The sequence below is a fragment of the Octodon degus genome, unplaced genomic scaffold (genome assembly GCF_000260255.1).
Source record: "Octodon degus isolate 3935 unplaced genomic scaffold, OctDeg1.0 scaffold00037, whole genome shotgun sequence".
NCBI lineage: Eukaryota > Metazoa > Chordata > Mammalia > Rodentia > Octodontidae > Octodon > Octodon degus.
In genome coordinates, this window is record NW_004524613.1 from 3,512,712 (window position 1) to 3,524,021 (window position 11,310).

Genomic DNA, 11,310 nt, shown 5'->3' on the forward strand with positions numbered 1-11,310 from the left:
TTCCCCTTCCTCTTCTTCTTCTTCTTCTTCTTCTTCTTCTTCTTCTTCTTCTTCTTCTTCTTCTTCTTCTTCTTCTTCTTCTTCTTCTTCTTCTTCTTCCTCTTCCTCTTCCCCTTCCTCTTCCTCCTCCCCCTTCCTCCTCCTCCTCCTCCTTTTTCTATGTGTATGGTTGCTGCAGGTCTCACTATGCAGCTCGAACTCATGGCGATCCTCCTGCTTTTAGTCTCCCCGTGCTGGATTACAGGCATGTGCCACTATGGCCCAGACACTGGCCAGCTCAGCCCCCCCTGGGGGCAGAGCTGACATAGCCTGTGGTGCAGGGGATCAAACTGTGGTCCCTGTGCCTGCGTAAGCGTACCTAAGCAGGTGCTTTAGTCCGCTGAGCTATCTCGCTGACCTGAGGACCTCAGCTCTTCTGTTTCAAGCCAATCTTTGTTATTGTTACTAATACTATTTTTGAATTTGTTGGGAGCTTCACTTTATTTTCATAAGGCTAATTTTTAAATGAAATGAAATCAGATGAGATGAGATGAGATGAGATGAAATGAGATGTGGGCCAAGGAAACAAAAACAATTTTCCTTCAAAATCTCTGCTGGGGGGCCGAGGAGATGGCTCAGTAGAATAAGTGCTTCCCTGGCAAGCACAACGGTCTGAGTTCAATCCCTGGTTCTGAAAAAAAAAATCTCTACTGGAAGACAGGGATGAGTCTGGACCCTTTCCACCTTCTAGGATGTGGGGCAGTTATGATTGACAGCCATAATGCCCAATTCCATCTGCGATGTCTCACCTAGAGAAAGTTTCATAGGCTGGAAGCCACCTCATTTTCTTCTCTAAGGCATCTCAGAGAGTCTTGGTAAACATCCCCAGTGCCAAGCAGGGGAGTCCTGTGGCATTTGGCTTCCCAAGAAATGTCTGTTTACCCAGCCCATTCTGTGGCTTACTCGTAAACAATAGTGAATGTTGGCTGCTTGTTATTGCTGACCCTTCCCTTGGTGGAGAGATCTAATAATACACAGCAAGTGCTATTGCAAGCTTCCTGCTTATACAAGTACAAGGAGGCATGGACAGGGTCTCAGGCATGGCACAGCCTTCTGGACTCAGGCTCAGCATCAGGCTCACAGTAAGCCCTCTCAGCCACAGTGGCCTTGTATGATGGCCGCGATGTTTCTTTCTCCTTCTCCTTCCCTCCAGGACACCGACCTCTTGGCCTCATTTTCTGTGGAAGGGGATAAGCTGATGATTGACACCAAGCTGGACAAGTAAGGGGGTTTTCTGCCTTGGGTGCTGCTGTGGCTGTGGTTGTGGCCGGCTGGCTCACATCCAGGGAAGGATTAGTGGGCCACCAGGGAGGCATTAGAGGCCTCCTGAATGCTTGTCAGGGCTGCAAAGGTAAAAATGGCCTGTGCCTGCTGACACCGTATCAGGAGCCAGCCATGGTGGTCAAGCCATGGACTGAACAGAAAGAACTTCCTTCCAGCAGCAGCGGCATCAATAATAATCATGCTGCTGGTGATGGGACTGTATCAGGCTCTGCTCTCGGTCCTTGTCATACGTTGTGCCCTCCAGAAGGATCTGTAAAGTCAGAGCTGTTTTGCTGCTTTTTTGAAGATGAAGAATTGACAGCTTAGAGAAGTGGATTTACTTATTCAAAGCACATAGCAAGCGCAGAGAGGGACTGGGAGCTGACCCAGGTCTGTGTGCCCTGCTGTACTGGGTGGCTACCAGCACTGGCTTTAGAGTCTGGCAGTATGGGTTCAAATCTTGGTGTGGCCTCCAGCTGTTTGCGTGATGTTGCCCAGGTGACTGCCTGGCTGACTCTGTCTTCTCATCTGAAAATGGAGACAATAGCTCCTACTTCATAAGATTCATAAAAATAGTAGCTACTATTTATTAGATGCCTTCTGTGTATCAGGCATTGAACTAAATTCTAGACATTGCTTCACTTAATTCTTGACATCAACTTATAAAAAGAAGTACTCTCCTTCTTTCCATTAATGAGATCATGAGTCAGGTATCTGGCACATACTTAAGTGAATGTAAGATCTTCCTTTTACAACAAACTTTTATTAAGCCCAACAATAGGGAGACTCATGCGCTGGTATTTGCCACAGGAAGAGGAGGAGGAAGGGCAGGAGGAGCAGGAGTTTCTGTGGAAATAGTGCGCAGCCTGAGGCCCAAAGGAGGAGGAGCAGCCGCAGGAAGAGCTGGGGCTTCGGCAGGGAAGGCAGTATGGGCAGGGTTAGCGAAGACAGCGGGCATTTGGAAAAGGAGTGAGAGTTCAGGGAGGAATAAGATACAGCTAAATGGAGGCTCCTTTGTGTCCATAGGGCTGGACACTGAACTGATCCTTTTGGGTGGCCCCAGTAACTTTCTACCCCTGGTAAGATCTAGGCACAGTGAGGCTGAGACTGCCACAGAGCAGAACAGGACCTCGAGGCCAGGCCTCCCTGCTCAGAATAGCGCAGCAGCAGAGACTGCAGGTTCCAGGCATGCCACACAGCAGGTGGTGATGTCTACAGCCTTGCATGTGTGGAAAGCCCTTAGCATCACATCTGTCACATAGTGCTCAGGAGGTGGAGGCCAGCATTGTCCTTACAAACTCCCTCAAGATGTGGGTCTTCCAGAGGATGTTGTTAGGCAGCTTCTAATAGTTTGGCTGAAATACAAATGTCCTGTGATTTTCAGGGGTCACTCCTTCTAATGGGCTGTTTCCTTTATCTATAGGACCAACCTCAACCTTAGAACCTCAAATGTGGGCAACTTTGATGTAAGTACCACTTTCAGGCAGTAGGGAAAGCTCCCCTCAGAACAGAGGCCAGGTAGATGGACTGGGAATGGCATCCTTATGAGGCTGGCTGGGTTGGCCAGAGTGCGAGGTCCAAAGGGTTGGCCCCAGTGGTAGACCCTCTGAGCCTCAGCCTCCCCAGCTGTACAGTGACAGGTGCCCCTGATTGTCAGCTGAGAGCTTTTGGGGCTCAGGCTCTGCTGGCCAGAGATCCCAGTCTCTCCCACAGTGATGTGGGGTTCTCATCTTGGACTCCGGGGACAGGTCCCAAGAGCCCTCTTGTAGGCTGAGTCACTCGTTCCCCTGCCTGGATTTAGTCTTCATTCTTTCCCCACAGGTGAGCCTCTTGGAGGTGCTGGTTGAGAAGATTTTTGACCTGGCATTTATGCCTGCAATGAATGGTAAGTGTGGGTGCCCTTGGCTTTCAAGGGCAGATGGCTTGGGGACCAGGGGGCTGGCTCCTAGCTAATGTTACCAGCCATACCTTTGGCGAGTCCTTGATGCCAAGCTGACCCTTATTTAGGGGCTCATCACCAGAGGAGGCTGAGTCTCAGCAGCAGAGAGAAAGGGCTTGTCACAAAGCCCATGCATGTTCTCCAGCGGGTGATGTGGTATCAGGAGCTGGGATGGCGGACCTGGGAGGCAAGAGACTGAGGCTCTTAGCCTGGCTTCGTCACTAAGAAGCTGTGTGCACCTGGGGAAAGTCCTTCCATCTCACTGAAGTGCAGTCTATCTCTTTCAAAAGTGAGAAACTGGGGCTGGGGAGATAGCTCAGTGGTGTAAGTGCCTGCCTGGCAAGCTCAAGGTCCTGAGTTCAATCCGCCACAACAACCTCCCCAAAAAACAAAAACAAAAGTGGAGAGATTGGACTAGAAGTTCCCAAACTGGGTCCTGTAAAACATTAGTCCACCAAATGCCCTGAAGAAAGGGATCCATGGCAAATCAAGACTGGGAAATATTGAAGATAATCTTGTGGTTAGATTCACAATGCCCTTCACTCTGTACAAAGTCATTGGGGGTCAAGAATTCTATTTACCTTCACTTTATCAATCCTCCTCCCTTCACACTTATCTTCCCTTCTTTCCTCCTTTCTTCTTCCTTCTTTCTAGAAGGTTAGCCACCAGGTCTACTTAGGCTTAGACAACCTGAAACCAAATGATAAACCTATGGTAGCCATGTGTTGGGGCCTCATGCATCTCTGCTGCCTTCACTCAGAAAGCCTTTGCTTTCCCCTCTGTGCCGGGGACACAGTCCTTACAGCAAGGCACCACAGATTAGGGGCAGCAAGTATAGAAATAGGGAGCTCATATGTTGTGATTTATTTCCACGGTGGCAAAGATCAGGGTGGGGCGGGGTAGATACCAAGGGCTGGGGGCCAGGAAGCCTCACAAGGAGTTGATGTGGCAAACAGTGTCAGGGAAAAGGAGGCCCAGTGCTCACCAGGGAGGCCAGGGCAAGGGCATGCACTCCAGGCAGGGACCAAGGTCTCGAGGGCTAACACACTTGGCCAGTCTTGCAAGTGCAGGGGGCTGCTGGTTATGCAGACACTTCTTGGCCATGTTGACTGTGCCTGATTACCTTTCTTTTTAACAGCTGTGCTGGGTTCTGGGGTCCCTCTCCCCAAAATCCTCAGCATCGACTTCAGCAATGCAGACATCGATGTCTTGGAGGTAAGGAAAGAGAGAACTCTGTCCTGCATCTCCTTCTGCCCTTTGCTGTCACCTTTGGTCACTGCAAAAGGTCAGATCAACAACTACGAAGAAGAGAGGGGAGGGACTGGAGCCTCTCCCTTCAAAGTACAGAACTGAGGGAGGGGGAACAAAGTTGGTAAGAATCCTGAAAGGAAGCTCTCACATCCATGGTCTAATTGAGAGCTCACCACAGATGTCACTGTCCCCATCTTCTAGATGGGGCAACTGAGGCTCAGAGCAGTAATGGGCTTGTCTAAGGGGGAGTGTGACATGGTCCATTGGAGGAACTTTTGCTGAGCACCTACTGTGTCTGTGCCACAAGAACTGGGGATACAGAAATAATCAAGTACAGGCCTGGCCCCGGGAAGCTTCCCCAGCCCCGTGGGGACATAGGACTCTGAGTTAATATTCTTGAGGTAGTTGACTCATTATGATGGTGACAGGGGCCTTGGCGTTCAAATGCAGGGACTCTTGTTACCACTATAAAAGCCTCATATGGTCAGCATCAGAAAGTTGAAAAGTACAGAAAAGATTAGAGAAGCACATGCGTATCCTCCTAGATCTGTGTGCATCTCAACAATGGGACACTGAGAGGGTTACTTAGTCCAATTTTCTGGGGTTGTATTTTCAAACACATCATTTTATTGTAAATGATTTTTTATTTCTCTTCAACAGTCTGGTGAGAGAACATACTGGTTTAAAATATATCTGTATAAGTAGGTTATATAACCTCTGAGTTTCATTTCACCATCGTTCAAGTGTATTAGGCTTAGACAACCTGAAACCAAATGACAAATCTATGGTAGCCATGTGTTGGCCACTAAGCACCTGTAAAAAAATGTAAGACGGGCCTTGGGTCTGACGTTTTCACTACTCAGCCCTGGGCCTGTCCTTGTAGTCTCTGTGAATGGTGGCTGCTTGCCTTGTCATTTCTGTATGGATCTAGCTCTTTATTTTCTATTTTAATTTTGATATGCTTTTTAAACGTAGAGGAAAGCTGAAAAAAATAGAACAGATTGTTCTGAACATTCTTTTCCCAGTATCCCCGATGGTAGCATCTTCTGTATTCAGAGCGCAGGCCCTGAAGCCCAGATTCTGACCCACAGTTGTGACAGCCACACCGCCGCTCCACCAGCTCTCCCTGTGGCCTGTGTCCAGCTTAGTGACAGGCTCCGGCTTGCATCTTGTTGTCACCTCCCCCTAGAGCTCTCTCCTTTGGACAGCTCCTCACCTTCTTGTAGTTTCTGACCTTGACATTTCTGATAAGCCTGGCCTGTTTGTGCCTCAAGGTAGATGTGATTGATGTTTCCTTATGATTTAATTGAGGTTGCATTTTTTTTGGCAAGAACATCACAGAAGTAGGGTGCGTGCGTTTCTCCACATACTATATCCGGGGCATGATGTCCATGTGGCGTAGTCCTGGACAGGTTTGCTGCTGTCACTTGCTTAAGGTGGTTCCTGCCATGTTTCTCCACCATCAAGGGGCCATGTTCCCCCTTGTCACTAATAGAAGCCTTATGAGGTGCATACGGAGACCACCCGCAGGTCCTGCTTCTCACCGGCTCTTCCCACACTCATTGTGGTGCACTCCAGGCGTTCTTGCCTGTGGTGTGCATAGTGGGGGCTTTCTGTTCCTGTAATTCTTTTACAGTTAGTAGTTGAAATTCTTCTGTAAGGAAGAGCTGACCTCCTTTTGCTTCTATATCGGGTCAATTACTTATATCAATATGAACTCACGGATATTTATTTTGATAGTTCATTACTTTCATTATTGTAGAGTTTTAAAAAACCTATGTAAGGGGTTTTTTTTCAAGATTGGAGGGAGGAAATCAGAGCCTCTTTCTCTCATTTGGAGAATGAAGCATATGAGGGGTAAAGCCGCAAAGTGTTTCACCCCTGGGCCTCTGTACTGGGGCCCACATAAACCCATTCATCACCACAGCTCAGGGTTCTGCTACCCAGAAACACACACATGCCACTGGCTGGTGTCTGGCCAAGGTTGTTGCCAGAGCCACCCTGCCTGCTCACCTGGCTCTCTGTTCTACCCTCTAAGGACCTGCTGGTGCTGAGCACATGAGTGACAAAGGCAGAGATGCGGTCTGAAGGAACCAGAACCAGCCCTGGAGAGGCCTGGCCTGCACACAGTCCTTGGGCCTGGGTCTCTTCCGCCTCCAGGACAGGCCCCTGCTTACCACCTGTTCCCACTCAGAGTCCAGAATCACTCCACTGCCTTGTTGAGGAATGATGACATATGCACCAGCCCCTGCAGGACGAGAGGCAACCTTGGGGACTGAGCTGCAGGATTCAGGCAGAATCCATGCTGAGTCTGTTACATTTTCAATAAAGATTCCACCTTCTCTGCAGCTGGGGTGAGACTCTGTGAAGCATGCTCCAGGTTGTGGGCATTTCCTTCCCTCTGTGCCTGGGCAAGGGGTGTCTGGCAGCTGGGGATAGCTCTGCCCATGCCTGGAAAAGGGCAGGTTCATCCCAGGAGCCTGCTGAGAAGTAGGAGGGCTTTAGTCTAGCTCTCAGTGGTTTTCTCCTATGCTCACCTTGGCTGGCTCCTCCTGCCTTGGCTCCAGCCACCACTCATCACCCATGGAGAGGACCAGGACTCAGGGCCACTAAGTTCAAAGCGATCACACTTCTTCATCCTGTGAGGGGTTGTCAGAGCCCAACTCCTGTGTGCTCTGGTGACCAGGCTCTCCTCTCTCTCATGGCTCACAGTTGCCGTCTTCCTCTTCCCCTGTTTCCCTGCTGTGAGTTGCTGAGGTCTAGGAGGGTGAACAGGTTCATCCCAGGCCCCAGAGTAGGGCTAAAGGGAGCCTCTGCAATGTCGCCCCTTGAGGTCCTATCTGGTGAACACCCACAGAACCCTGGACCGTGACTTTGGAGTGTAGTCTCATTTAATCTCATGAGAGCACCACGGGAACCTACCAGGATGGCTCCAATTTCATAGATAGGGAAACTGAGATGTGCGCAAGGTCATACAGTGATTCAGCTCTGGGACCTGTGGCTCACCACATTCTGCCTCTGCTCACAGGTTGCAGGGGCCACCACAGGCTGACTTTGATACCAAAGTTTTACAGCTTGGAGTAGAAAGAGAACAGAGCACAGGGCATGCGGCACTGAGAAGCCTCTGCTAGGGAGAGAGATGCGTCAGCTCTGCTCACATTTCACCAGAAAAGCAAGTCATGAGCCCTCCTGGCCTGCCCACACAGGGCAGAGAGACAGACAGACACATTGGGGAACACAGGGATGCTGCACCTGCCCCCGTGGGTCTTCCTGGGTAAGGGAAGGTGGCCAAGGGGAGTGTGAGTCTCCAAAAACACAAGGCACCAGCTCAAGCCGATGGAGTACCGGACAATAGCAGCCGAGAAAATGGACAGAGAAGCTTCCAAAGCAGTCCTCTCATGCCCACCCTTGGCTTTTTTAGATGGAAAGACCAATGTCTGTACATTCAAGGAAAACCAGATTCTGGCCATGTCACTGTCCCCTCAGGGCAGCCCCACCCCAAGGCTTTCAGAAACCCCATCCATGGGACAGAGAAGGGGGGAAGAAACAGACTCTTCACGTTAAAAAGAACAAAAAAAAAAAAACAGAATTGTACAAAGGCTCCTTGGCCACATTAATGTCAACTGCAGCATCAGGAGGTCATTAAGGAGCAAGAATTTTGGAGTTAGCAAGATGTGTTCAAATTGCAACTGACCTTGGGTGGGCGATTTGATGGGATATCTCGCTTTTCTGACCCTCCACCTCCCCATCTGCAAAATGGGTAATAATAATAATAATAATAATAATAACTATTTCTGAGATGAGTGTGACAATATTTAATGAAATTCTGCTTTCTGAGAAACTCAGCACTGAGGCTGTCCCACAGCAGGCGCTCAACCTGTGCTCGCTGTGATGAATGACTGTATAGGGCAACCCCAGAGCTGTAAGCACTGAGTGCCCTGGCCTCTGAGCAGAGCTGAGCTGAGGACAAGGGGTGCCTGACAGGTCTCTTGGTTAACACAGTTCCCAGAGAACCCTTCTGGAGCCAGGCGGGGCTGCTTCACACAGCTCTGTGTCCACTTGCAGAGCCAGGAGGCACAGAAACCAGTCTGGGGGGAGGTTTTAGACTCAGCTTTCAGCCTTAAAGAAATGCAGAAATGCTAAAGTCTGTTTTGAGTAATTAAGGTTTTTTTCTTTTTCTTCAGGCTTGAGAAATAGTTTAGTGGTAGAACACTTACCTAACATGCTAAAAGCCCCAAGTTCAACCTCTAGCACCACAAAAGCAATAAAAAAACAAAGACAGCTTTCCTTCCTGGTGTCTTTAAAAAGGTACTTTCCCCTAATTCCTTGCATGTTTTCTTTGGTTTAAACTATCAGAAAGCTAAATGATAGGGTTGTCTGATTCAATATTTGATTACTGCATAATTCATTCATTCATTCATTCATTCATTCATTCATTCACTGAGTGGCCCTAGGAACTCTATTCTTGACAAAAGTGATTGGGTTTCTGCCCTTCTGTGTTGATCTAGCCCACAAGACAGATCTTGAATAATGCAGTCTAAGAAAACATTGATAAGGAACTGTAGAGGAGATTTTGATTGTCTTGAGGACTGTAAAAGGAATAAACAGGAACACATTTAAGGGAAGGAAGAGGGTTGGAAGAGCCACCAATGGGTGGTTCCTGAGCTCCCCTTTGGGGAGTAAATACAATATCAGAATGGCCTCTGGAGGCCTTCACAGTCCACCCTTCCTTTCCTAAGGATCCAGTTTATAGTTTCTCTTGACTTTTTTTGTAACACCCACACTCTATCCCCTAAGCTAAGAGAGAAGTAGCAGACTATGGTCCCTTTCATGGCTGCCTCTCTCCTCCCTCCTTCCTCTCTGTCAGAGCCACCTCTTACAGGTAGGTCCTCATGAACTCAACCATCTGCTTCTTCTCTGCTCTCCTCTGATCCCACCATGGCATCACTTTTTGGACCTGTTCTTCAGCCTTTTCACTGGCTCCCCTCCTACCCCTACTCTCTACTCCCTACTTAGTGACCAGAGGTTGGGATATTAAATAAAATCCAGGAAGCTCTCTCCTCTGCTTGAAGCCCTTTTCATGGCACTCATAGCAAAATCCAGATCCTTCCCCACTGCCACGGGACTCTGCAGGGTCCCCACCTTCCTTCTACAGCCTCACCTTGCCTGGTCTTTTGTTGGAGGGGCGCATCCCACCCTTTCCTCCCAGGCCCAGCACCAAGTCCTGTCAGCCACATTAAAGCTCATACACATTCTTCAACAAGGTTAATTTATTCTACTATTCAATTTTGCTATTTAAAACTTTGATAACAACTTTAGGTTATAAAAATTCACTTAAGCACTCACTTCAGCAGCACCTGTGCTAAAAATTCACTTAGTTTCCCATTGGCTGATCTTGTCAAAGTCAAAGGTCATGCCCAGGCATTTCTGCATGAAATCCCAGGATTTGAGAGAATAGGGGAGGAGGAAGAGACAAGGTTGACTCAGGTTAGGATCTGGGCAGGGCAGCATGGGGTTGAGGGCCTGAGAGATGTAGATGGTCTAGGAGGAGGGTGGACTATGGAGGACAGCTGTGAGGCTTGGAGGGATTAGTGCCTGCTGGATCGTGTGGGCCTCTGACCACACAGCTGTCTCCTATTCCCTATTCCTTAAGATGAAATGGCTCAACCTACCCTTGCTGGCAACCTGCTCTTGAAGCTCTGAGCAGCAGCAAATTTCATGACGGAGGAGGCAGTGAGAATCTGCATGTGCCCCCACTCATGTCCTAGCTCCCACTACAGTTATGTAGCCCTTCTGAAAGAGCACACTTAGTGTTTCTGGGCTAAGAATGATGAGACACCATGTTAGAACTTGGGGGCATCAAACACAAGTTTAGTTTCCGCACAGATTCTGTTGATGAGGATAGCACATCTGTGCTCCAAGAGAGAAGTTCCCAGGCCCCCCAGTGCACAAGGGAGCCCAGTGCAGAGCTCAGATTCAAAGCAGATTGTCCTGACTTCAGAGTATCTGTTCCTAACTTAAACTGCAGAGACTAGGGCATGGAATTAAAACCTAGGTGAATATGGAGTCTTAAATACCGCAGTGTGTTTTCTTTTTGTGGTACGGGGAATTGAACCCAGGGACTAAGTATGCTAGACAGATGCTTTACCACAGAGTCACATCCCAACCCTGAATGTGGGATCTTAGAGAGTGGCTGAAGGCAGGGGTCGCTGAGGTTGGGGGTCAGCGGTCCGTGTGGCACCATCGGTGCTCAGAGCCCTCTCTCAAATGTGAGTTTCCACGCAGCTCAGGTATAGCGCGTCTCATAGTGATGGTCACTCTGGAGCCTGCTCGTCTGGGGGCTATGATCAGGCTGGGGTTATGGCCATTCTAGAGTTCATGACATATTCCTTGTGGTTTCAGTCCATATTGGCATGGCAGAGGGGCACTACAAAGTGGAAACAGCTCATGGCAGGCAGAAGGTAGCAATAAGGGATGACCACAGCTCTTTCTGTCCCTTATATCTTTTCCAAAGTACTGAGGGTGGGTAGCGCTCATGCCCTTAGTCCTAATGTTTTTGATGCTAGTATTGCACCATGAATCAATCTCAGCATCACACACTCTAGATCCACCTCTGAAAGATCCTCACCAATGTTCGTGTGAGGCTTTGGGGGGACATCTAGACACAAGCCATATGAGGGACAGACTTCTTAACAATCCCCTGGGCCACAGGACACCACCTGGTGGCAAAGATGACCCGGAAGCACCAGGTCACCACCTGGATGGTGCTCTGCAAGGGTTCTCTGGGGGCCTCTGTGGCCACTGGGTTCCTGTCAGCC

General features: G+C 49.0%; 1 protein-coding gene across 1 annotated transcript in view; it reads left to right on the top strand.

Moving 5' to 3' along the window:
• Window positions 1–6,659, top strand: part of Bpifb4 (BPI fold containing family B member 4) — a 20,676-nt gene extending 14,017 nt beyond the window's left edge. The window contains exons 12-16 of the mRNA XM_004630814.2: window positions 1,193–1,260; window positions 2,726–2,768; window positions 3,124–3,187; window positions 4,380–4,456; window positions 6,531–6,659. Of these exons, the coding sequence (XP_004630871.1) occupies window positions 1,193–1,260; window positions 2,726–2,768; window positions 3,124–3,187; window positions 4,380–4,456; window positions 6,531–6,554 (276 nt within the window). The 3' untranslated portion in view covers window positions 6,555–6,659. The remainder of the gene's footprint in view (window positions 1–1,192; window positions 1,261–2,725; window positions 2,769–3,123; window positions 3,188–4,379; window positions 4,457–6,530) is intronic.
• The last annotated feature ends 4,651 nt before the right edge of the window (window positions 6,660–11,310 follow it).